This window comes from Nyctereutes procyonoides, unplaced genomic scaffold, assembly GCF_905146905.1.
Source record: "Nyctereutes procyonoides isolate TBG_1078 unplaced genomic scaffold, NYPRO_anot_genome, whole genome shotgun sequence".
Taxonomy (NCBI): Eukaryota; Metazoa; Chordata; class Mammalia; order Carnivora; family Canidae; genus Nyctereutes; species Nyctereutes procyonoides.
The window spans coordinates 34,307,260-34,333,516 of record NW_026575133.1 but is presented as its reverse complement, the minus strand read 5'-3'; the positions used below and the strand labels follow the sequence as shown (position 1 = coordinate 34,333,516).

The 26,257-nt window shown below is 56.3% G+C and overlaps 1 protein-coding gene across 5 annotated transcripts in view; it reads left to right on the top strand.

The window, feature by feature from the left end:
* The first annotated feature begins 712 nt into the window (after window positions 1-712).
* Window positions 713-26,257, top strand: part of SNED1 (sushi, nidogen and EGF like domains 1) — an 81,494-nt gene continuing 55,949 nt past the window's right edge. For 4 of the 5 annotated variants that reach the window (XM_055300349.1, XM_055300350.1, XM_055300348.1 and 1 more), the window contains exons 1-2: window positions 713-925; window positions 24,903-25,190. In XM_055300349.1, coding sequence (XP_055156324.1) covers window positions 713-925; window positions 24,903-25,190 — 501 coding nt within the window. The remainder of the gene's footprint in view (window positions 926-24,902; window positions 25,191-26,257) is intronic. The other variant, XM_055300352.1, reaches the window with a different exon arrangement.

The following is a 26,257-nucleotide window of genomic DNA, read 5'->3' as shown; positions in this document are numbered from 1 at the left end:
CGGGCCCCAGGCCCCACGTGTCAGGCTTCCTCGGGGTCTGTCTCGGCGCCGCAGCGGGAGCCGGGCGCCTCCTGTGCCGCCGCCCTCGCCCGGCGACCGGGGACCCCGGGGGGAGGAGGACGGTCCCCCCGCAGGACGCCGGTGCGCGCCGCGCTCGCCTCGCCGGGGCCCCTCCCGCGGGGCCTGGCGCTTTAAGGGCGGCTCATTTGCATGGCCCCGCCCCGGCCCCGCCCCGGCCCCGCCCCGGCCCGGGGACCGCCCGGCTGCGTATTTAAGCCGCGGGCCCTGGGGCGGGGCTGGCCTGAGCGCGGTCCCGCCCGGCGCCTTCCTCGGCCGAGCCGCGGCCCCAGCGCGCACAGCCCCGCGGTCGGCCCGCTCGTCCCCCCGCTCGTCCCCCGCTCGTCCCCGCTCGTCCCCGCTCGTCCCCCCGCTCGACCCCCGCTCGACCCCGCTCGACCCCCGCTCGACCCCGCTCGTCCCCGCTCGACCCCGCTCGTCCCCCCGCTCGACCCCGCTCGTCCCCGCTCGTCCCCGCTCGTCCCCGCTCGTCCCCCGCTCGACCCCGCTCGTCCCCCCGCCCGCCCCCGCTGCGCCCCCGCCCGCCCCCGCTCGTCCCCCCGCCCGCCCCCGCTCGACCCCGCTCGTCCCCCCGCCCGCCCTCCCGCTGCGCCCCCGCGTCGCGGCCGCCGCCCCCCGCCCCCCGCCCCCCGCGATGCTGCGCGGCGCCGCCTGGACGCTGCTCGTGGCCGCGGCCCTGGGGCTCGGGGCTCGGGGCGCGCGGGGCGCGGTGGCCCTGGCCGACTTCTACGCCTTCGGCGCGGAGCGCGGGGACGCGGCCACCCCGAAGCAGGACGACGGCGGCTCGGGGCTGCGGCCGCTCTCCCTGCCCTTCCCCTTCTTCGGCGCCGAGCACTCGGGCCTCTACGTGAGTAGCCGCGGGGCGCGGGGCGCGGGGCGCGGGGCGCGGGGCGCGGGGCGCGGGGCCGGGGGGGCCTGAGGTCGGCGCTTCCGCGGCGGCGGGTCGGGCCGCCTGGGTTGGGGCGGCCCCGCGCTGCCCGCCTCAGTTTCCCCGGGGCGGCGGCCCCTCTTCTCTCCCGGCCCCTTCCCGCGAGGCCCGGACCAGGGCTGGGGACCGCAGGAGCCGCTGGGCCCGGGTCCGCGTGCGGGCCACAGGCGGAGTGAGCGAGTGGGAAGGTGCCCTCACCGCCCTGCACCCTTAGCACCCTTACGGGGGACGGCCACTGGGCACGGGCACCCACTGTCCCCGCACGCAGGCCCGAGCCGGGGTGGGCCAGCCCCACGGTGCCTCCCGTTCCTGGTTCCTGCAGCACCGTCGCCCCAACCGCGACCTCTGCCGCCCTCGACACCTCCCGCCCACTCCTACATGTGCCCCTGCCTCCCCCCACGCTGCCACCTGCTCCCTCAGCTCCCTCCTGCCACCACCAGTGTGTCCCCCCCCCCCACCTCCAAGGCCACCGGCGCCGCTGCGGGCGCTGGACGCCCTCCCCCAGCACCGAGTGGCCTCCGCCGAGACCGTGTGCTCCCTCCACCAGGGCCGCTCGCTGCGCAGCCCAGTAGCTACCTGTCCCCACGCCCGTGCGGAACGGCTCCCGCACCTTGGCCGCAGCATCGGGTCCGGGCAGTGCTGGGCGGATGCCAGCGCCCTGCTGAAGGGCCCCTGGGCCGGGCGGGACCGGCCTCCCGCAGCACGTGGGGGACAGCCCAGAGCTGCGCGCGGGGTCCGCGGAGGCCACAGCAGGCCCACGTGTCCTAGAAGTGGCACAGCCCGGTTGGCACCGTTGTAAGGGAACGCCGTCACAATGTTCCGTACGCATCTGGGCCAGGCTCGGCCTTCCCATCAAAGTCACAGGTGAAAATATTATTAAAACGGTTGACCCTCTTTAACGGCCTGACCGCAAACGTCTACTGTTGCCAAAACCACTGGGAGAAACGGCCCTAACGTGGAAAGATCTGCTAGGAAAACAAGTAGTTTCATCAGAAACGAACATGACGGCCGCTAACAGAACATGTATCTCCCTAAGAGCTTTTTCCTGAAACAAAGAGAACGTTGGAAAAACACTTGCCGTGTGGACGCGGCGGGCGCGCTGCGCCTTCTCCCTGAGGGCGAGACAGTGGGGCTCCGGGGGCAGGGCCGGACACCTCGGAGGGGCCGGGTGATGATTACAGCCGGGCACAGAGGGACGGTGTTTGTCCCAAAGCGCGTGGCCTGGCCAGGGCCTCCCGTGCCCACCCGGGGCCTGCGCCTGGACTACCAGAGGGCCGATGGGGAAACTGAGCCTCGGAATGCAGATTCAGGGCCTTTAGGCCACCGTGTGCAGCTGCCTCCTTGCCGTCGCATCTCAAACCCAAGGCCTGCTGCCTCCCTGGACCCACCGTCCCCCTCCGATGCGCCCTCCTTTCCCTCGTCCCCTCATTGTCGGGGCCTGGGCAACACCTCCCACTTCCCAGCCTGGCACGGCCACAGCTCTGGGCGCGGCCACTGTCCCCGCGCATCTGGATGCCCGTGGGTGCCCCCTCTCTGGCCTTCATCTGGCCCTCCCCTCGAGCCTCCCCTCCGTCCATAGGGCGGCGGACGGAGCCCTGCCAAGCGTGAAGGAGACTCCCGTCTCCCTCAGCCCCTGCAGGCCCCCAGCCCTGAGGTGGGTGGCTCGGCCCCCGCCACGCACACGGGCCACGCTTGGTGGTGGCACTTGCTGTTCCTGCTCCCGGGGGTCTTCCCCACACATGCAGGTCTCCTGGGCAGCCCCCGACGAGGCCTTCCCCCAACTCTCCCGTGTGCCGCCCCGACCCCACCTGGTTGTTTCCTTGTTCGGTGTCCGCCTCCCACCTGCGGACGCGTCACTATGAACTCACGGTGCGTGTGTACGCATCTGTGTCTTGTGACACGGCACCTGTGCGTGTGTGTGCGCGTGCGCACAGCGTACGTGCTTCCCGGCTGGGAGGCCCCGTGGCACCAAGCACCCCGAGTGCTCAGACCTGGTTGCCAAACGTCTCCCTGGAAGGGACGAGGGCTCTTCGGGATGACATGAACCCTGGTGGGAAAAGTGCAAACGGAACCCGGACATCAACCACATGCCGGAGTCAGACGTGCCCGGAGGCCGCCGAGGCCACCAGCGGGGCCCTCTGGCCACAGTGGGACAATCCCAGCGTTGGAAGAATGGTTACTAGTAATAGGTTTTACTCCATCAGATAAAGGGGGAACCGGGGGGGGGGGGCCCTGGGGGAAGTCGGCAGCGAGCCCGTGCTACCGAGGGGCGCGGGGAGCACCACGCCAGCCTCGTGCCGTCACCTGGGCCCTGTGCGCCTCCAACAGCGTGTCCTTGCCGGTGGGGGGGTCCGGTCTGCCCCTCGCCGTCCGCCGGCTCGGGAGACACTGCGGAGGCCGCCAGTCCGCCCAGGGGAGGGCGCGCCCCGGGCAGATCCGCGCAGGGATGCGACAGGCTGGGGCAGGAGGACGCGGCCGGCCGCGCTCTGGCCCTCCACCCGCCCGGGCGGCGTCCGTCGCAGCAGAGACACTGCCCGAACGTCTTCCTGGTGGGATGGCACCTGGCCCCCCGGAGGCCACCTGGGAACCTCCCCAGCTCCTCCGTAGCAGGTCGGGGCGGCGGTGAGCGGCCCCCCCAGCCGGGCCCCGCGCAGCCATGTGTGGACGGCGGCCGGTGAATCATTGCGGGGGGGGGGGAGCGCCGACCCCTGGTGTGGGCCCAGGTCGCGGGGGGCACTGCCCGCCGGCTCCCCACCCGGTGCAGACGCTACGTGAAATCCCCGCCCCCCAACATGAATCACGGCTGTTTTGTCCCCGGGCCCCCAGCCTCCAGGGGGCCTCCGCTCCCGGGCGCTGCGGCCTCGTCCGGTCCCGCTCACTGCGGTGACGTGTCCCCGACCCCACCGCAGGACACAGGCGCCTCCAGCCCCTCCTGACACTCGCGTCGCGCAGGCCCAGCAGGCTCCTGCCACCACCTGGGGCTGCCACCAAGCAAGGCCCGATTCCCGTCTGTGGTCACTGCCCTGAGGGACAAGATCCCGTCCCGCGGCCACGTCATCATTCAGAACGGTCACTCCGTCGATGTCCACGGAGCGGGTGGCTTTAGCGCCTCCCATGAATCACTGGGGCTCTGGCACAGGGGTGCCCCGGCCGTGCCTCCACGCGGTCTCCCGTCCTGTCCCTTCCCCACGATACATTCCTCCAGGTGGCCTGACTCGTTCTGAAGGGACGTGCCCCCCACTGCCCATCACTGCCCCCTGCTGCCCCCGCTGCCCCTCGCTGACCCCTGCTGCACCTCGCTGACCTGTGCTGCCCCTCGCTGCCCCCTCTGCCCCCCACTGCCCCTCACTGCCCCCGCTGCCCCCTGCTCCTCGCCCCCTGCTGCCCCTCACTGACCCCTGCTGCCCCTCACTGCCCCCCCGCTGCCCCTGCTCCTCACCCCCTGCTGCCCCTCGCTGATCCCTGCTGCACCTCACTGCCCCTTGTTGCCCCTCACTGCCCCACACTGCCCCCTACTATCCCCTGCTGTCCCCTACCCCCCGCACTGCCCCCTGCCACCCCAAAGGGCATCATCACTGGCACCTGGGTGAAGATCCCCCAGCAGCCGTCCAGAACCGGGGGGCCCCCAGGGCTGCTGCCAGGTCCCCTGGGGGCATGGGAGAGATGTAGATCCTTGGGCCCTCCCAGGGGATCTGAGGCCAAAGGCCTGCACAGGCCCCGGAATCAGCATTTTCACCAGGTGCCGCTGGTACCCGTCCAGGGCTCCAGCTGGGCAGTGCTGCTCCTCCTGGGGGCACCCACTGACCTGCCCTCCTGCCCATGGGTGGCCCAGCCCTTCCTGACCCTGCCCTCCATTTACGGGTACTGGGATGGCCGGGACCAGCCACCCCAGTGGGGCCCCAGACACAGGTGCTCCTGGCTTCCTGGCCACATGAGGCGTCCCTGTGGTCTGAGGGCTGATGGGGGTGGGGCAGGGGCAGGACAGGAGGCCGCGGAGCTGGGAGCACAGTCGGGGGTCCCCAGCTCCGGGGTCAGCAGGTCCCAGAGTCGGTGCAGGCTGCGCGGGCGGGAGGAGCGAAAGCGGCACCGGCCCCGCTTGGGCCCCTGAGCCCAGGCCCTCTGCGCCGAGGGGCAGCCCAGGGCCACGCCGCCCGTGAGCAGGTTGGGGCTACGCGGGAGCCAGGGGCGTCCTCAGGGCCTTGGAGGCCTGGGCACAGGCAGCGGGCAGGCGTGCTGGGGACGGGCCCTGGGGTAGGGGCTGGGGTCCCAGAGGGGCCACTGCGGCCCCCGGAAGGGAGGGTCTGGGCGTCGTGGCGGGCGGGCTCGCACGCGGGGGCCTCTCCCGCTGTGGGTGGCAGCGGACCCCACGGTGGCTGCAGGGATGCGGCGAGGCTGAGAGGCGCCTCTGTCTGAGGGGCGGGGGGCTGGGCTGGGGTGGGGGGCTGTGTCCCACAGGGAGGCAGGGCCAGGGCCTGCGGGGAGCCGGGGAGGGGAGGCAGGGGCCGCCGTGCACACGGGGAGGGCGGAGGGGACAGCAGGAGGGACAGGGCGCATAGGCACAGGTGCCAGACCCGGAGGCAGCAGTCGGGGGGTTGGGGGAGCCCAGGGGTGGCCGCGGGGAGCAGGGCTGAGGGGGCACCGGGGGCGGCCAGCCTGGGGCTCGTGGCCCAGAGGGCCTGGGGGCTCGGCCAGCACTAGCCCACCTTCCCGCCCGCAGCCCAGGGGGCTGAGCCCCCTCTGTGCCCCCAGGATGGCCCTGCGGCTCCCTGCCCCCATCTGCTGTCCTCCGTCCTCCCTCCCGTCCTCCCTCCCGTCCTCCCGCCCCAGGCCGCTTCCTGAGGCCTGCCCCACCGGCTCCCTCCCCGCGCTCAGCCCAGGGCCAGCCTCCCCCCTTCCGGGCTCCCCAGGGCCGGCTGACCTGGCCCGGGAGCCCCGCCGCCCACTCCAGCCCCCCACCGGGCCGTGGGAGGAATCCTAATTACCCAGAAAGCTGCCAGGAAATAAAAAACATGCCTACATTTTTCAAAACAAGCTTATAAAAGGCCTCAGGGGCTTTATTGTTTTATTCTTGGCAGAGGAGTCAAAGCAGGAACCGAGGCCCCGCCCGCTCGGATGTGCTGTTTGCAGAGCTGGGGTGCCGTGGCCGCGGGGTCCCCCCAGGCCCACCCGCGCCCCCCCCCCACCGGCCAGGGTGGCAGGGCGCGCCCTTGGGCGCCCGGCTCGGGGACCCGCAAGCACACGTCACGCGCTGCCGCCGGACACTGCCCCCGACAGACCCTCCGGGACATTTCCGCTCTTTCCTGGTTTTCTCCAAGTCGGAAATGCCACCAGCACCGTCCCTCCGTGCTGCTCCTGGCCCGTGGGGGCCGCCTGGCCGCGCAGGAAAACGGGGAGCCCTCTGGCCAGCCCGCACACGCGCGTCAGTACCCACAGTCCCTCAGACAGCGTCACACACGCTCACACACTCATACGCATACACACCTTCACACACGCTCACGCGCATACGTACAGGCACCGTCATACACACTCTCATCACTTACACACCCTCATTCCCACGCACACACACATACACTCGTCACACACCTTCACACACACACGCACGCTCACGCACACCCACCTTACACACTCACCCTGTATACGCTGCCATACATACACTCGTGCGCACACACTGGTACACATACGTGAACGATCATACACGCACACCCTCACACACATACACTCGCACACGAGCACACGCACACGGGCCTGTGCCCCTCCCCCTGCACCCCAGGGCCACCCCGCAGTTCCCAGGGTCACCGCAGCTCCTGCTGCGTGTGGCTTCGGGGCCTCCCCGAGGACCATCAGCCCGCTCAGCACTGAGCACGCCCTCCGCCGACTGACCGCAGGCCTCTGGCGCCCACCGGGAGCGGGGGTGCAGGCAGGGCGTGGAGGCCGCAGCTGCCGGCCACCCACCCCTGCAGCCGGTTCCATCCAGCACACGGGCCTCACGAGGCGGCCTGTGAGCCAGTCCCACCCGGGGCGGGGACACCGGGGGCAGCCTTGTCCGGCGGGTGCCTGGACACGGAGAGGCAGCACCTGTGTGGGAGAGGCCGATGGACCCCCAGGCCCGGCTGGGGAGCCCGCGGGGAGGGGCCCGGCCACAGGCCTGCGAATCGGCACAAGCTGCCCCTCCTTCCTCCCTGCGCTGGGCTCTCCCTGGCGGGTCCCCCACGCTGGCCTCAGGTCCCCAGGGCCAGCCGGCGGGCACAGGGGGCTGCTCCGGGCCCAGCAAACACCCAGGCCACGGGCAGGGAGGTCGGGGCCAACAGCGCGCAGGTGGGGCCCCACTCGTGTTACTCCCGGTTGGGGATTAAACCTCCGTCGCTCAGCTAGGACGTTCGCCGGTCACGGGGGGCCTCTGATGGGGACTCCAGGTCTCATCCTTCCTCCTCATTCCCACGTCCGCGTCGCATGTTTTATAAAGTGCTACTTGCCGCACGTAGGAAAATGAACAGTGAAAGAGGTATCTCGCAGGAAGTGGCGGTTGTCCCGGCCCGAAGGAGGAGAGGGATCCTGCTGCGGGGAGCACAGGGCCGCCCCGAGGATCCCTGCACCCCAGCTCCCCGCTCTGGGTCGGGGCGCCCAACCCTCGGGCCAGCCTGCCGCTCCCCCGAGCCCCACGGGACGTGCAGATGCTCGCATCCGGCTGAAGGAAGCCCAGCGGCCCGGCCAGGTGAGAGCGCCTGCCAGGCCCGCCTGCTCCGCCCGGGCCGCCGCCTCCTGGCCGTGCTCCGGGCCTGCCCCGCCCTGGCAGCGAAACAAGGCGGGCTTGTTCTGCCTCCTTCCTGGACCCCTGGGCTCCAGGCCCGCGGCCCGGGGCGGGCAGGGCAGCAGAGCCGGCGGGGCAGGCCGGAGGCCGGAGGCCTCTGCACACGCCGCCCACCTGGGCCGGACTTCAAAGCAGGAGGCGGACTCCGTGGTCTGTGTGCAGGAGCGCAGTGGGGGGCAGCTCAGGGGTGCAGGGAGGGCAGGGCAGGCCGCTCCCACCCACAGGTGCCCCCGCCCGCGCCTTGGCCCAGCCCACCCAAGGCAAAGGGACAAATGCGGTGCAAGCCTCGGTGGCCCCCCGGGTTACACCAGTCTCGGTGCCCCCGAGCCCCTCGTGCTGACACCCTCGGCCGCCTGCACCGCCCCTCAGCATGCACCCCGAGGAGGGTCGTTTGCAGACTCTGTCTGATGGCAGCACACAGGGTCCGTCCCCTGGCACCCGCCTCCTGGCTCCAAACCGTGCTCGGGGCCACTCACCCGCGTCTGCCGCAGCGCCTCGGTTCGTCTATGTGAGGAGGCCACAGTCGTGCATCCGCTTGGCTGTGGCGGGCATCTGGCGTTCCTAGCTTAAGGCTAATCTTAACGATGCTGCTTATGAAAATTCTGGAACATGGACCTGGGCACGCGCGAGTGCACGTTCGTACGGAGCGAGACCGTTGGCCGTGGGCTGCACCTGTCCTGGTGGCGGCCTCCGGGCGTGCTACCGTGGTTCTAACCTCCTCCTTCATCAGCGAGGCCGAACACAGCTCGCGTTGGCCCTGCACTGGATTCCCCTCGTCTACACTGACCCTCTTCGTGGGGGTCTGTGGGAGCGTGTGGCACACCCAGGTCACAAGCCCTGTAAATTTCCGTCCCTGTTCTGTGCCCCCTCCTGACAGGCACCTTTGGGCCAACACACGTTCCCGATTTCAGTGTAACAGGGTGTGTGTGCGGTCTCTGTTTTTTATGGCTAGACTTATTTTTTTTTAAAGATTATTTATTTATTTATTTATTTATTTATTTATTTATTTATTTATTTATTTATTTATAGAGGCAGAGAGAGAGAGAGAGGCAGAGACACAGGCAGAGGGAGAAGCAGGCTCCATGCAGGGAGCCTGACGTGGGACTTGATCCCGGGTCTCCAGGACCACGCCCCAGGCTGCAGGCGGCGCTAAACCACTGCGCCACGGGGGCTGCCCCTGGTTAGACTTATTTTAAAAACCACCCCCCAAGGGAGGCCCAGATGGCTCAGCGGTTGAGCGTCTACCTTCGGCTCAGGCCGTGACCCCGGGGTCCTGGGATCAAATCCTGCATCGGGCTCCCCACAGGGAGCTGCTTCTCCCTCTGCCTGTGTCTCTGCCTCGCTCTCTATGGCTCCCATGAATAAATAAATAAAATCTTTAAAAAAAAAAGTCACTCCCTGAAAGTCAGGACTATTTCCTCCAACAGTGTTATTGCTGAGTACTTTCGTCACTCACGAGCGTGGAACACGCCTGGAGCTGGGCCCTGCGTGGGGCGCAGGTGGAAGGCCCAGGACCTGTCCTAGGAAGCCAGAGCGCGGCTCCACAGTGCCCCTGCCGCCTAAGGAGTGTCCCGCGTGGCGGGGGGCGGGGGGACAGGGGCTGCCGGCTCTGTGACCTCGGTGCCCTGGGAGCTCCCGTGTTTGTCACAGCACTTCCATCTGTCTTGCTCTTCCAGAGAGGGTCTCCGACATTCTTGGCGTTGCATTTTCGTGTAAGATTTGGAGTCGGTTTATCAAGTTACAGACACTCACGTACCGGTTGGGATTTTTTTTTTTTTTTTTGAGGCTGCGTTGAGTATACGGATGCAAGGGGGGGAGCGGGCATCTTTGCAACACCGAGTCCCGCAATCCAGGAACATGTGCTTCTGTATTTGTTCAGGTTGTCCTTAGTGTTTTCTTTCTTTCTTGCATTTTTTTTTTTATGTCTTTAGTGTTTTCAGTCAAGGTTTAGAATTGATTAGAGGGTGCCCGGGCGGCTCGGGGGCTGAGCGTCTGCCTTCGGCTCCAGTCATGATCCCGGGGACCTGGGCTCCCGGCCCAGCGGGGAGCCTGCTTCTCCCTCTGCCTCTGCTGCTCCCCGCTCTTGTGCTCCCTCTCTCTCTCTAGCTCTTCTCTCTCTGAAATTAAAAAAAAAAAAATTTAAATCTTTAGAATTGATTACAGAGAAGACTTGTGCATCTTTTGTTAAATTTGTTCTTAAGGACTTGATGTTTTTATACTGTTGTAAATAGTGTCTTTATTTCTGCTTATTGCTGGCACGCAGAATCACGGTTGATTTTTTACAGTTTCTGATTTTATATGTAACAACCGAACGGAGCCTCTTATTAGTTTTACTAAATTATCTGGGGATTCTTTCCGATTTCCTACATCCACGTTCATATTGTACACAACTCACAGCAGCTGCGTTCCTCTTCCTCCCTGCCTAATCTTTTTACTTCTTGATTCATTTTTTTTTTCTTTGCCTTGCTGTGTTGGCTCAGGTCTCCGCTGCATTGTCCAGTGGAAATGGTGTTGGCAGGATCCTTATCCTATTCCCAATCTCAAAAAGAAATTTCCCTATTTCACCATCGAACACAGTGTTTGTTCTCGTTTCTGTTGAGGACACCCTTTATCAGATCCAGGGTGTTCCGTTAGATTCCCAGCATTCTGAGAGTTTTTATCACAAGTGGATGCTGACTTGTATTAAATGCCGTGTCTACACCTAGGAAGATGACCGTGTGATCTTTCTCCCTTCATCTGTTAAACTGATTGTTTAAATTAATTACATTACTTGGTTTTCTAATGTAAAGCCTAGCTGGGATGCCTAACAAAAATGCAACGTGGGGGTGCTTGGGTGGCTCAGTCGGTTAAGCACCCAACTCTTAGTTTCAGCAGGTCTTGGTCTCAGGGTCAGGAGATTGAGTCCCACGGTGGGGTCCACCCTCAGCGCGGCGCTCTGCCCCTCCCCCCATACGTGCGCGCGCTCTCGCTCTCTCTCATTCTGTCTCTAAAATAAGTAAATAAATCTTCAGAAAAATGCAGCTTGGTAGTGATGAACTGTTTAGCCTATTTATGTATTGCTGGGTTCAGTTTGCCAATTTATTGAAGATTTTGGCAACTTGCTGCGTCAGTGAGACTGGCCTGCTGTCGGTGCACGTACGGGCCTTGTTGACTTGGGAACCGCGATGGTGCCAGTCTCGTGAAATGGACTCTTGCAGCCAGAAGGGCTGAAGTATTTCTGGAGTTGTTCCTCGCATGTTTGCTGGAACTCACTGGAAGTGCCATCTGGAGCTAGAGTGTCCCTGGGGGAGTTGGTGCCGGTTCAGTGTCCTTGATAATTATGTAAAAAATAGATTCTCTAACTCTCCTCACGTTTGGCAAATTGTGTTTTTCTAGGAAAATTTCCATTTTATGTACAATTTCAAGGTTGTTACCATGAAACTGTGGAAGTCGGGGATTGGCTGTACCCTCATCACTGGCTCATGTTAGCCTGTTACGGATTTGGGGGTGCTGGCCGGAGACCCCAGCAGCCATCTGCACGGGCGCCCCTCGCTCCCCACGTCCCCCGGGGCAGCAGAGGGCACCCACCCCCCGCGTGGGCTTGTGTCATGGCCAAGAAACACGGAGCGTGGGGAAGCCTGCCCTCTGTCCGCAGGGACACAGCACTGCATCTCCCGAGGCTGATCTCTGCAAACACCGCCCCGAGATGCGGCCCAGGAAAGCAGACAGAGGCCCGCCTTCATGGCACGGCCCGCGAACACACAGGGCCCTCAGGACCCGAGGCAGATCACTCCGACTAGTGGGACCACGGAGGCCAGGACCATCCGTGCCATTCGCCTCCCGGCGCACCTGACTAAGGCCCCCAGCAGCAATGTGAGGTCCTGCGGTGTAGACCTCGGCCTCGCCCCCAAGCTGCAGGCGCAGCCCGCCGTGCACTGGTTCCAGGGAGGCCAGGGGGACTCACTTCAGCAGGACGCTGCCAAAGGCCAGGCTATTGTCCATCGTGACCCACACGAGGCGGCCAGACTGCCCTGCTAATCCCTGACGCCACCACGGACAGTTACAGAGACAGCAAATGGGCCAAACGGGTGACTCCCATTAGGGTTTCACCAGGAAGCTTCTGGGTCTCAGCCGCCTCGCCCTCTGGTAGACCCCCCGCCCTCACCCCCGTGGACAGTCGAGGCTCAGCCCCCACCCCCGTGCAGACATACGACCCAAGGGGCACAGGCCACTTGAGATCTGGCGCTCACTGGACTTGGATCTCTGCCGCATGGGTCTGGTTGAGGTCTGTGGGCCGAGCCCCGGAGCGTCTGCTGCCGTGCTCCCCCCAGAGAACGTACCCCAGGGCCAAGCGTGAACCTGCATCTGAAACGAGGCTGTGCCATCCGTGTGTTTACACGTGACGGGCAGGGGTCCACGTTTTGTGTCAGGCACAGCAGAGTCGCTTGTGACAGGCCGCGTCCCAGGAGCTTTTTCATTTTCTAGTGCCCGACAGGGACGCAAGCCCAGCGCAGGGCGGGTTGGCAGGCACAGGTGCTGCCTGACGCAGGGAGCCCACGGGGGCCTTGCCAGGTGCTGATCTGGGGGTGAAGCACCATCACGCTTCCCGATGCCCAGACCCCCAGGTGGTCCCTGCCCGGCACCAGGGAGTGTCCCCCTCCACGGTGTGCCCATCCCTACTGCTCACCCCCTTGCCCTGCCCACACACAGACCTTCCACTGGCAGGGTTCAGGAGCAAAAGCAGCAGAGACACTCGAGTAAAATTATACGCACCCATTACGCCCCCCCTGGGGCCCCGTGCACCACCGGAGAGGATGGTGAGCAGCACCCTCAACCAACCGACCTGTGTCCCCATGACTTAGGAGCATGTCGGTCCAACAAGAAAATCCAGGTGGTTGAGCCGGAGTATAGCTCGAGCCCTGAGGCCCCTTTGGTCGAGCTACACCTGCTAGACGCACCCACCGGGGCTGGCCTGTGTGGGGTCAGGGGGGACGGAGGCGCACCAGCGTGCCCACGAGCGGCGAAACAGGCCTACACGAGCCCTTCTCAGTCCCCTCCTTCCGTCCTGGCCGTCCCCCAGGGCAGCTGAGGGGAGGCGGGGCCCGGCCGGGGATTCAGTGAGCACATGGCCTGGCCCAGGTGTGCAGGGGTACGCAGGCCAGGGCCACCAGGCGGCAGAGGCCGCGGTCTCTGGGGTGGAGTCTGGGGAGGCTGCCCCAAGGTGATGCCAGCTGCCCCTGGGTGGCGGGGAGCGTGGGACGGCCACTGGGCACTCGTGCTGTGCGGTGGCCTGCGACACAGAGGGTGTGTCCCTGTCAGGGAAGTCCCTGTAGTGCTAGGGCCCGAGCAGGTGGTCAAGGCCGCGTCATCACCTGGAAGAGTGAGACCCCCCGCGGGGCCGGGGAGGGGTCAGCGGTCCTTCCCAGCAAGGCGGAGAGCAGGCGGCTTCCATGGGAGACCAGCCGCGCGGCCTGGGGCTTCCAGCGCCGCCACAGCGAGGCCTGTCCTTTCGCCGGGTCCTGGCGGTGGCCTGTCCTCGTGCGTCCCATCAGGAAGGCCCGCCCCTGTGGCCCCCGAGTGACCCAGACTGTACCCCGGCGGTGTGTGTCCACGCTGGCCGGCCCCAAGCGTGGGCGGCGGTAGGCGGGGGTCCCTGGGGCGCCCAGCTCCCCTGCTCCCCCAGAGCCCGGCTCCAACCCGGCTGGGCCGCAGCGGGCACGGGACCGGCCTGCGAGCTTGGCATGTGGCTTGGACGTTTAAAGGGCTGTGGAAACGAAAACAAAGGAGCAGAGTGCGTGACCGAGACGGCGGGTGGTCCCCCGGCCCCTCTGCAGCTAGTCCCCAGGCGCTGACCGCCCTTCCCCCGACGCCCTAGCATCTGTGCCCCCCGCCACCCCAAATGTGCGCCGTGGGCCGGAGTCCCACCCGCCCCTGCCGGCTCCGGGCCCCCTGGACTCGCTGGGCGGCGGCTCCGGGCCTCTGGCGGTCCCCACGAGAGCAGGGGCGGGGTTGCGGGGCCTGAAAGGACGCGGACCCCCCCATGCTGGGTCCCTGCAGCCCCCGACCCCCGGCGGCTCGGGGGAGCCCCGCGCATGAGGTGGGCCCCTGCCCTCCTCGGGGAGCCCCCCCCCGCGCAGCCCCGAGGTCCGGGGCCTGCCTCCCCGCGCTCCGCGGCCGCCGCTCACAGCTCGCGCTTCGCTCTTACGACTCGAAGGCTTCTCACACCCTCGGCGTCGTGCACTCGGCCCGTCTCCTGCCCGGGGTCACCGTCCACCCTGGCCCTGGCCTGACCTAGGCGGCCACCGACCCGCTGCTTTCTGGGACTCCCCGCGGCGATCGTGGCCCACAAGTGCAGCCGCTCGGGCGGCCGTCGGGCTGCTTTGGCCTGAGGAAATGTTTTCAAAGCTCATTCACATTGTGGCCCGGATCCGAATTCCATTCCTTTTTGGTTTTATAAATAGATTCACTTATTCATGAGAGACACAGAGAGAGGCAGAGACACAGGCAGAGGGAGACGCAGGCTCCCTGCGGGGAGCCTGATGGAGGACTCGATCCCGGGACCCAGGGTCACGCCCTGAGCTGAAGGGAGAAGTGCAACCGCGGAGCCACCCAGACGTCCCTCCGTTCCTTTTTATGGCGGAACAATATTCCGTTTATCCGTGCATTGGTAGGTAGACACACGGGTTGGCTCCACTCTTGGGCTACTGTAACGCTGTGCACGTTTCTGCACAGACGTGTTTTCAGTTCTCTTGGGTAGACGTGGGTATACCCCTGGCACGGAATGGCTGATGCACAGAGTTATGCTATGTTTAACCATCTGAGGAACTGCCAGACGTTTCCAAAGTGGCTGCACTATGTTGCATCCCACCGACAGTCTCCGAGGGCTCTGGTTTCTTTACATCCTCTCCAACACCTGTGACTGGCTACCTGTTTTCACGCCAGCCATCCTAGTGGGTGTGACACGGTGTCCGGCTGCGGCTTTGATCTGCATTGCCCTGATGGTTAATGAGGCTGAGCATCTTTGTGTGTCATTTGTGTGTCTTTGAAGAAAAGCCTATTCACTATTCAAGGCCTTTGCCCATTTCCTATTGGGTTGTCTTTTTTTTTAGACTTCATTTTTTTTTCCAGAAGAGTTTTTAAGTTCACAGCAAAATCGATAGGAAAATACAGAGATTCCCCATGTATCTTCTGTGCTGCCACATGCACAGCCTCCCCATTATCAACCTTCCCCACCACAGTGGTACCTTTGTCACAATCAACAAGTCTATATTAACATATCATCATCGCCCAAAACCCATGGTTCACATTACGGCTCTCTCGGTGGTGTGCCCTCTACGGGTCTGCACAGGTGTGCAATGACTTGGACCCGTCCATCCGGTATCATACGGAGATTTTCACTGCCCTAAACATCCTCCGTGCTTCACCTGTTCATCCCTCCCACCCCTGCTCCCGCCTCACTCCTGGCAACCACTGATCTTTTCACTGTCTCCATGGTGTTGCCTTTTCCAGAACATCATAGAGTTGGCATCACACAATGTATAGACCTTTCAGATTGGCTTCCAGTTTTTCCATTTCTTTTCACGACTTGAAAGCTCATTTCGTTTTAACACTGACTACTATTCCATCGTCTGGAAGGACCACAGTTTACCCATTCACCCACTGAAGGACACCTTGCTTATCTCCAAGTTTGGGCAATCATGAATGACATTGCTATAAGCATCAGTGTGGCACGCTTCTCTATGGACATGTGTTTTCAACTCCTTTAGTTAAATACTAAGAAGTGCAATTGCTGGATCCTAGAAGACTATGTTTGATTTTGTGAGAAACTGTCAAACTCTCTTCCAAGGTAGCTGTGCCATTTTGCATTCTCACCAGCTGTGAATGAGAGTTCCTGTTGTTCCACATCTCAGCCACATTTGATAGTGTCAGTGTTCTGGATTTTGGCCATTCTAATAGATGTATAGTGGTATCTCATTTTTAAGATTTGAATTTCCCGGGGCAGTTGGATGGCTCACTGGTTGAGTGTCTGCCTTTGGCTCAGGTCATGATCCCAGGGTCCTGGGATCAAGTCCCACATCGGGCTCCCCGCAGGGAGCTGCTTCTCCTTCTGCCTGTGTCTCTGCCTCCCTCTGTGTGTCTCTCATGAGTAAGTAAATAAAATATTTAAAATATATATAGAAAATAAATTTGAATTTCCCTGGTAACCTACGATGTGGAGCATCTCTTCATGTGCTTATTTGACATCTGTATATATGAGGTGCCTGCTAAGGTCTTTGGCCCATATTTTGATCAGGTTGTTTTGTTGTTATCATTGAGTTTTAAGAGTTCTTTGCATATTTTGGGACAATAATCTTTGTATCAGATATGCCCTCTGCAGATATTTTCTCACCCCATAAGTCCATTTTATGACTTGTCTTCTCAATCTCTTAGATACTATCTTTCACAGAGCAGAAGTTTTTAATTTCGGCGAAGCCCAGTTAGTCAGTTATTTCTTTCATGGATCATGCCTGTGGTGTTATATCGAAAAAGTCCTCACCGGGGGATCCCCGGGTGGCTCAGCGGTTTGGCGCCTGCCTTTGGCCCAGGGCGCAATCCTGGAGTCCCGGGATCGAGTCCCGCGTCAGGCTCCCGGTGCATGGAGCCTGCTTCACCCTCTGCCTGTGTCTCTGCCTCTCTCTCTCTCCCTCTCTCTCTGTGTCTATCATGAATAAATGAATAAAATCTTTAAAAAAATAAAAAATAAAAAGTCTTCACCAAACTCAAGGTCATTTAGATTTCTCTTATGTAAACTTGTGAGAGTTTTAAGGTTTTGTGCTTTGCATTTAGGCCTATGATCTATTTTGAGTTAAATTTTGTGAGGAGAGTAAGGTCTGTGATCCACTGTGTGTGTGTGTGTGTGTGTGTGTGTGTGTGTAGATGCCCAGTTGTAGCAGTATCATTTGTTGAGAAGATTTGCTTTGCTCCATTGTACTGCCTTTGTTCCTTTGTCAAAGACCAGTTGACTGTATTTTTTTTTTTAAGATTTTATTTAGCCATGAGAGACTCAGAGAGAGGCAGAGACACATGCAGAGGGAGAAGCAGGCTCCATCCAGGGAGCCCGTTGCGGGACTTGATCCCAGGATCCCGGGGTCACGACCTGAGCAAAAGGCACACGCTCAACCGGTGAGCCCCCAGGTGTCCCCAGTTGACTATATTGATGGGGGTCCACTCCTGGGCTCCCTGTTCCGTTCCATTGGCCTATTCGGCTCTTCGATCACCAGTGCCACACTGTCTTGATCACTGTAGCTTTACACTGAGTCCTGAAGTCAGGTAGTATAAGTCCTCTAATGTTGTTCTCCTTCGATATCGTGTTGGCTCTTCTGGGCCTTTTGCCTCTCCAGGTAAACTTCAGAATCATTTGGTTGATTTCCACAAGACCTTTGCGGGTATTTTGACTGAGATTGCGCTGAATAAATAGACCAAGTAGAACTGACATTTGGACACATCGAGTCTTCTTATCCACAACCATGAAATAGCTCTCCATTTATTTAGTTTTTCTCAGAGTTTTGTATAGATTTTTGTACAGATTCCATTAAGTATATAGCTAAGTATTTCATTTTGGGGAGTACTACCATCAACAGATTTGTTTTTGATTTCAAATGCCCCTTGTTTGCTGCTCCTATGTAAGAAATTGATTTTTATGAGTCAGTTGAGAATAATGCCACCTTAACAACATTACCAGTGTTATGGTATCTGGTTCGTGAGTATGAGCTATTTTTCCATTTATTTAGGTCTTAATTTCTTTCAACAATATTTTGTAGTTTTTTTGTTTGTTTGTTTTTTAAGATTTTATTTATTTACTTACTTGAAAGAGAGAGAGAGAGCACAAGCATAGGGAAGAGGGAGAAGCAGGCTCCCGGCTGAGCTGAACCTAATGCAGCGCTTCATCATCATGACCTGACCTGAAGACAGACACGTAACTGGCTGAGCCACCCCAACACCCCTATTTTGTAGTTTTTAGTGTACAAGTCTTGTGCCTCCTTGGTTAAATTCATGCATAAGTATTTTATTCACTTTGGACGCCACTACAAATGGAATTGTTTTCTCAATTTCATTTTGGGTCATTCATGGTACCGTATAGAAATACGATTAATACTTCTATATTTATCTTGTGTTCTATAACCTGCTGAAATCACTGATCGCTTCAAATAGTTCTTTTGGTGGATTCCTTGGTATTTTCTATTTAATAGGTCATATCATCTGAAACAGAGGCAGCTTCGCTTCCTTTCCAGAATGGATGTCGTTTAATTTTCCTGGGACCCCTTTCTCTGTTGCGTAAACGTCACCAAGGTTTCGCCCCACGGCCCTCTGAGCCTTCAGCCACCTCTGCACCTGGCACCACCTTCCCCTAAAGAACCGGGGACATGTAACCAACAGGGCTGTAAAAGTTTGAGTCCTTCCCCTCTCTCAAGTCCCCTGCCACACTTGGCTTTTTTCTTAAAGCAGCTGAAGTCGGGATGGAAGAGGAAGCAAGGATACAAGGACACAGCAGAAGTGACTGCACCAATAAGCAAGGCTTTGCATTTGCCACTCACCCAGCTCAACCAAATGGACTTTCAGTGTTTCTGGTCCCCTCAAAACTAAATCCTCAAACCCCCCCCCAAAAAAAAAACCTCTGAATTTTCATTGCTGGAATCATTGATTTATTTCAGCTTTGGGAATCTTTTGACTCAGGCATCAGGGCCCTTCTGCTTTTTCACCGGGGCCCTAGAGGGCTGCTGCCCATAGTCATGCTAACAACAACCACAGCTATGATCAGATGGTTTGTTTCAAGCCTACGTCTCACTGTTCATCTTCTATTAATAGTAAAACAGTGGGCACCTTCACTTCCCACCCCCTAGTCACCCAACACCCCACTTGTGGAGGGCATCATCTGCCAGGATCCTGGGGAGTCTTCTCAGTTTCCTCTGACCCAGTCCATGGAAACCCTTGTCCTTCCTCTTCCAGAACATCATTACTCTGCTATGCTAATATCCCTTCCTCCTTTATTTTTGGTAAGCTGCGTTTTTCTATAAATTTTTCCATTTCGTCTAAAATTTTGAATTTATGGGGCAGCCCCGGTGGCGCAGTGGTTTAGCGCCGCCTGCAGCCCAGAGCGTGATCCTGGAGACCCTGGATCAGGTCCCGTGTCGGGCTCTCTGTAGGATGCCTGCTTCTCCCTCTGCCTGTGTCTCTGCCTCTCTCTCTCTCTGTCTCTATGAATAAATAAATAAAATCTTTTTAAAAAAATAAAATAAAATTTTGAATTTACGGTTATTATAAAGGCACTTATAATATCCTCTTATCTTTTTTGACAGTGTCAGAGTATGAAGTTATATTTTCTTTCTCAGTCCTGATATTGGCAACTGATACCTTCTCTTACTAACTTAACCAATTCCACCAGAAGTTTATCTATTTTACTAGCAGGTTAAACAAGTCAAGTTTTGGGTTTAGTTTGTCTTTTTCAGTGTTTGTTTTCTAGTTCATTAACTTGTGCTCTTAATTTTTTATTTTTTTCTTCCCCTGTTCTTTTTTTTTTTTCCTTTTCAGTTTATTTACTGTATGTGGATTATTTACTAATTTTTGGTTTATTCACTAAGTATACATCCTAAGACAAGCACACAGGGTTTACAAATTCCCATTTAAGTTCTGCTTGTACCATACCCTCACAAGTTTTTGCTAAATAGCACTTGTCTTTCAGTCCAAAGTTACTTATATTCCTTAATTTCTATAAACATAGAAATCTCCTACCTTTTGAGGGTGAACATGTTTAGTATAATTGCACTGTGGCCAGAGAACAAACTCTATATTTTTTGCAATCATTTGAAATTTGTTGACACTTGCTAAGTGGTCAGCATATGGTAAGTTTTTTAAATAATATTCTATTTGTGTTATCTATTAGGTCACTCATTATTTGCATTGCTCAACTTTTCTGTATTCTGACAGATTATTTTGTCTGCCTAATCTATTTTACTAGAAAAGGTATGTTAAAATGTTCCATTATGATTATGAATTGACCTATTTCCTTTTGTCAGTGTTTCACTTATATATGTTGAAACCTTAATAGATATATAAAAATGCAAAATTGTTTATTATTTATTATTAAATAGTTATGAAGTGGTCGTTTTTGTCTCTAGCTATACTTTTTGGCTTATGATCTATTTTGCTTGATAATAATACAACTATAAGCTATAGGCTTCCTTTGGTTGGCATTTGGATAGTATATATTTCAACTGGAACATCTAATTCATTTTCAGTTAATCCATTACTGATGGAGTTTGTTTCAATCTACCACCTTCTCTGCTATTTGTTCCACGTGCTTTATATTTCCTTCTCTCCCCTTTTTTGACATCTTATATGTCAAGTATTCTATTCATCCACTCACATCCTCTCTATCAGTTAGAACTATATGCACTGTTTCTATTCTTTTGGTGACTATCCTAGGTAGTACAATATTCACTAATAAGTTAACTAATGCCTTCATCCTTTTCCTGGAAACTACAATGAGTTTGAAACACTTTAATAGGCTCCCAATTTATAGGCTATTATCAGGAATTTTTAAAATTTTTTTAAATTTTTATTTATTTATGATAGTCACAGAGAGAGAGAGAGAGAGAGAGAGAGAGAGGCAGAGAGACACAGGCAGAGGGAGAAGCAGGCTCCATGCACTGGGAGCCCGACGTGGGATTCAATCCCGGGTCTCCAGGATCGCGCCCTGGGCCAAAGGCAGGCGCCAAACCGCTGCACCACCCAGGGATCCCCTATTATCAGGAATTTTAATTCCAGAGATTTTTTTATACAATTACACAAAGTTTTATTTATATTATTCCCTTATAGAGTCAATGTTCATTTAGATTTATTCTCATAACTTCTGTTTTAATCTGCCATCGACTGGGTGGTTTAAACAACAAACATTTATTTCTCATAGTTCTGAAGGCTGGGAAATCCAAGATCAAGGGGCTGGCAGATTTAGTGTCTGGTGAAGAACCACTTCCTGGTTAATAGCCATCTCTATGCTGTGTCCTCACACATCAGAAGGACAGAGAGAGCTCTCTGGGCTCTCTTTTGTAATCTCCTCCGTGGGGGCTCCACCCTCATGACCTAATCTCCTCCCACAGGTCCCACTTCCTAATGACATCACAGTGGAGGTCAGATTTCAACATAAGAATTTTGGGGAGACACAGACATTGAGTCAATAGCACCTTCTTTGCCCTGTTTTCCTTCTTGCATCTCTGACTTTAAGTTTCCCTTTGACTTGAATTTCTTTCATATGTGTCTGCTATTTAGTTACTATCTACTTATTATTTATCTGAATTATCTTTATTTTGCCTCCAGTAATAAAAGATACTTTATCTCGGTATAAGATTGTGTTAGCAGTTATTTTCTTAAGATCAGCATATTAAAGAGATGACCTCACTGTTTTCTAGTTCCCATCACTGCTCGTGAGAAATCCACTGTCACTTCACTTGTAAGGCCCCTGATGGTAATTTGTATGTTTTCTCCTTTTACAATTGTCTCCTTGTCATTGTTTTTGTTGTTGTTTTTTTTTTTGTTTTTGTTTTTGTTTTTATTTCCAACAGTCATTTGTTGTTTTATTTTTCCAGCTAGGGAATCACTGGGACTGTTGAACATGTAGCCTAGTGTCTTTCATCAGTTCTAGAAATTCTCAGTCATTGCCTTTGTAGCTCCTTACCCTCTGGTAAGCCAAACCATACATTTATTTGACCATCCTACTGCTTCACATAAGTCTTATTTTTTCTTCTCTACTCTCCATCTTTCTGCCTCTGCTCTAAATTCCAGACAGTTTCTTCTGACCTCTCTTCCAGTTCACTAATTCTTTCTTCAATTGCTTCAAATCTGATCTTAAATCTACTTAGTTCTTTTTTTTTCTAAAGATTTATTTATTTATTTATTTATTCATGAGAGACACAGAGAGAGAGAGGCAAAGACACAGGCAGAGGGAGAAGCAGGCTCCATGCAGGGAGCTCGACGTGGGACATGATCCCGGGACTCCAGGATCATGCCCTGGGCCAAAGGCAGGTGCTAAACCACTGAGCCACCTGGGGATCCCTATTTAGTTCTTAATTTGCTGTTAGTTTAAGTACTAGAATTTCTGTCTAGTTCTTTAAAATGTTTTTTTAAAAGATAATTTCCATCCCTGATGATTTTTTTATCCCAGCCCTTTTCGAAAAAATACTTATTTAAAGTAACCTCCACACCCAACATGGGGCTCGAACTCATGACCCTGAGATCAAGAGTTGCATGCTCTACTAACTGAGCCAGCCAGGCAGAAGCCCCCAGCCCTTTTTTAAATCATTTTTTTAATGAACAATACACATAAAAATTACCTCCTTAACCATTTTTAAATGTACGGTTCAGTGGTATTAAGGACATTCATGTTGTGCAGTCATCACCATCGTCCACCTCCAGACTCCTTTTATCTGGTAAAAGTGAAATTCTATCCCCATCAGATGCCCCCGCGTTCTCTGCCCCCAGCCTCTTGGCCACTCCCATTCTACTCTCTGTGAATATGACTACTCTAGGTCCCTCATATAAGTGAAATCACAGCATTAGTCTCTTCACTGAGCATAATGTTCTCAAGGTTCATCCATGTTGTAGCACATTTCAGAATTTCTTTTTTTAAGGCTGAATCATACTCCATTGTAGAGAGACCACATTTGCTTACTCATTCATATACTAATGGAACTTGGGTTGCTTCTACCTTTGGGCTGTCATGCATAATGCTGCTATGAATATGGGTGTGCAAATATCTGTTGAAGACCCTGCCTTCAATTACTTTTGGATATAGCTGTGGATGAATTGTGTTGCCACCCAAAATTCATCTTTTGAATTCCTACCCCCCCCACACACACACACTGTGATTGTATTTGGAGGTAGAGCCTTTATGGAGGTAATTAAATTATATGAGGTTATAGTGGTGGGGCCTTAATCTGATAATAAGAGACAGAAACACCAGGGAGCTCTCTCCCTCTTCATGTGCACACAGAGGAAAGGCCACGTGGAGACACAGCAAGGAGGAAGCCATCTGTAAGCCAAGAGAGGCCTCACTAGAAACCACCTCTGATGGCCCCTTCATCTTGGATGTCTAGCTCTAGAACTACAAGAACACAAATTTGTTGTTTAAGCCACTCAGTCTGATATTTTGTTATGGCAGTCCTAGCAGACGAATACAGACATATACCCAGAAGTAGAATTTCTGGATCATATGGTAATTCTCTTTGCAATTTTTTTGAGAAACTGCCAACTGTTCTCAATGACTGTGCCATTCTGCATCTCTATCAGCAGTGCACGAGGGTTCCAGTTTTTCCATATCCTTGCCTACACTTGTTCTTTTCTGTTTTTTGATAGTAGCCATCTCCTGATGGGTGTGAAGTGGAGCTCACTGTGGCTTGGGTTTGCATTGCCCTAATGATTAGTTAGGTTGAACATCTTTTCACGGGCTTATTGGCCATTGGTATATCTTCTCTGGAAAACGTTTATTGAAGACTTTTACCCATTTTAAATCAGGTCCTTGTTGTTGTTGAGTTGTGGGAGTTCTCTATATATTTAGGATATTAATCCCTTATTAGCCTAATGATTTGCAAATATTTTCTCCCACTCGGTGGGTTGCCTTTTATTCTGCTGATAGTGTCTTTTGATGCAAAAAATACTTTTTAATTTGGATGAACTCCAGTTTTCCTGGTTTGTTGTTGTTGTCTGCACCATTGGTGTTGTATCCAAGAAATTACTGCCAAAGCCAATGTCATGAAGCTTTTATCCTATGTTTTCATGTTTAGGCCTTCAACCCTTTTTTATTTAATTTTTGTATATGCTGTTAGGTAAAAGTCCAACTTCGTTCTTTTACATGTAGATATCCGTTTTTTCCAGCACCATGTGTTGAAAAGACTGTCTTATCTCTATTGGTCTTGACACTCTTGATAACAATCACTTGACCATATTTGTGATGGTTTATTTCTAGGCATACTATTCTATCTTTCTATGCCAGTGCCGCACTGTTTTGACTACTATAGCTTTGTGCTAAGTTTTGAAACAGGAAGTATAAGTCTTCCACTTCTGTTCCACTTCTGTTCCAAGATTATTTTGACTATTCTGACAAAATTTAAAGCTTGCATTTTCTTGGAACACGGTAAACTTGGCTATTTTATAGTCTTTGTCTGATAATTCTGATATCTGGTGTTTCTCTCATTGCTTATTCTTGGTGGCATCTTGCTTCCTTGTGTGCCTGATTTGACTGTGTCTTGGGTTTTGTATTTGAAAAATTATTTATACAAATGGCTTGAGGCCTAAGATGATGCCATCTTCCACCCGAGAGGGTTTTCTTTGCTTCTGCCTAGAACCTTGGAAAACTACCCATTGGGAGCCACCTTAAACCCAGTCCAGAACTTGTGTTATCGCCATCTCATAGGTAAAAATCCAGAGCACAGAGAGGCAAGGCTAACCTGCCTCATGGTTGCACAGCTAACTGGGTGGCAGGAATCAGCCCTGGGATCAGTTCTGTCTTACCACAGAGATGCTGCTCCCCTTCATCTGCTCAGGAGCCTGCTGGGGCTCCTCACTGTCTGGAATCCTGAGCATACACCACTGCCCCCCCCCCCCAGCCCAGCCACCAAGGCCCTTCCAGCCTCTTCTGGCCACACTGGCTCCTGCCCATCCCCAGCTCTGCTTTTTGGGCACTACCTCCTCACCCCACGCCACATGCTGCCTACTCACCTGTCCAGATCTGGCTCGGAGGCTAGGACTCCGCTGTGCTCTCCCAAGGTCCCTGATTAAAGTGGGACCCAGGCCCTGAGTACCCCACGTGCCCGACCCCAGGTCTGGGCACTCTGCAGGGCATCAGGTGCAGCAAACAGGTCAGAGCCTGTCCCCTGGGCACACAGCCTGTCTTCAAGGGGATGGAGCAGGCCCAGGTGTTCTATATCAGGGGCCAGGAACTGTCCGGCCATCCTGGGGATGCCCGGCTCAAGTCCAGCTCCCCTTGGAGGGGGTGCCTGGTGGGTCAGGCAGGGGAGGCCACCAGGCCCACCTGCCACCCCTAGGTGCCCAGAGGTCCCCTCTCTGACTTTCTGACAGGTGAACAATAACGGGATCATCTCCTTCCTGAAGGAGGTCTCTCAGTTTACCCCAGTGGCCTTTCCCATCGCCAAGGACCGCTGCGTGGTGGCAGCCTTCTGGGCAGATGTGGACAATCGACGTGCGGGTGATGTGTACTACCGGGAGGCCACTGACCCGGCCACGCTGCGCAGAGCCACAGAGGATGTCAGGCGATACTTCCCTGAGCTCCCGGACTTCTCTGCTACCTGGGTTTTCATAGCCACCTGGTACCGCGTGACCTTCTTTGGAGGCAGCGCCTCTTCCCCTGTGAGTTTTTTGTCCTGGGGCAGGGAGGGTGTCCACCTGGGGCCCAGAGTCTTCCCAAAGTGGCCTTACCTTGCTGAGGGGGGTCACATGTAACCACTGGTCCATGCCTGAGAGGAAAAACTGCTCAGGGATGGGGGTCACTCTCCCATGGTCACGGAGGCAGGTTGGAGGACGACAGAGCCTTGACCTTCCCCAGCCCTCCTGGAAACCATTTGCTTTATCCTTTATTCTGCGATAATACCAAACAACAAAGGCACTGGGGACACATCTCTCCCTTGGGGCACACTCTCCATACTCAGAAGAAGCAGGGGGAGGAACTCTCCCTGAGGCTGCTGTGCCAGCCAGAGGGTGGCAGCTCAGCCACATGGGGCCCTGGAGCTGGAGGACTGTGGTGGCTCAGAGCAGCCCTGAGGGACAGATGTGTCAGGTGTGCCCTCGGGGTCACAGGGGAGAGGCAGAGCAGCCGAGGGCAGGGCCTGCGTTCCCGGCCATGCACACGGCTGGGCAGTGGGTGGGGCAGGTGAGGCCTTGATGCAGGGGTAGGGGTGCGAGCGCCCCGCGGGCATCGCAGGTGCGGCCGGGGTCCCCGGCAGTGATGGCTGAGGAAATCGGTGCGGGTGGCTCGCCAAGCCTGGGTCCTCCAGCAGCCTAGATGAGAGGGAGAGCGCCAGCCAGCGAGGCAGCCCTCCAGACGGCCGGGCGTGCACTGTGGAATTTCTTAAAAGGAGGAAGGCGGTGGCTAGGGAAAGAATAGGGAAAGACGGGCTTCTTCTGTAAACACTGCGACGGACGCATGTTCACACTGGTGAACTATTCATGCGTAGCCCCCAGATAGTTTGTCAGTTTTGTTTTTCTTATTGTCAAGTTGTAAGAAAAGCACGCCGGTAGCAGAGAGAGACGGGCTAAGGCGGCTGCCGACAGATCGCTGCCGCGAAGCACCTCCCTCGTCTTCTGCTTTCTTGTTCATCACCCTAGAAGCCACTCTGGCCTCTGCGGCCACCCTGGGTATTTCCTTCCCCTCCGCCCACGGAGGAAACCCTAACGCCTGTCCGCAGGCCCCAAGATGT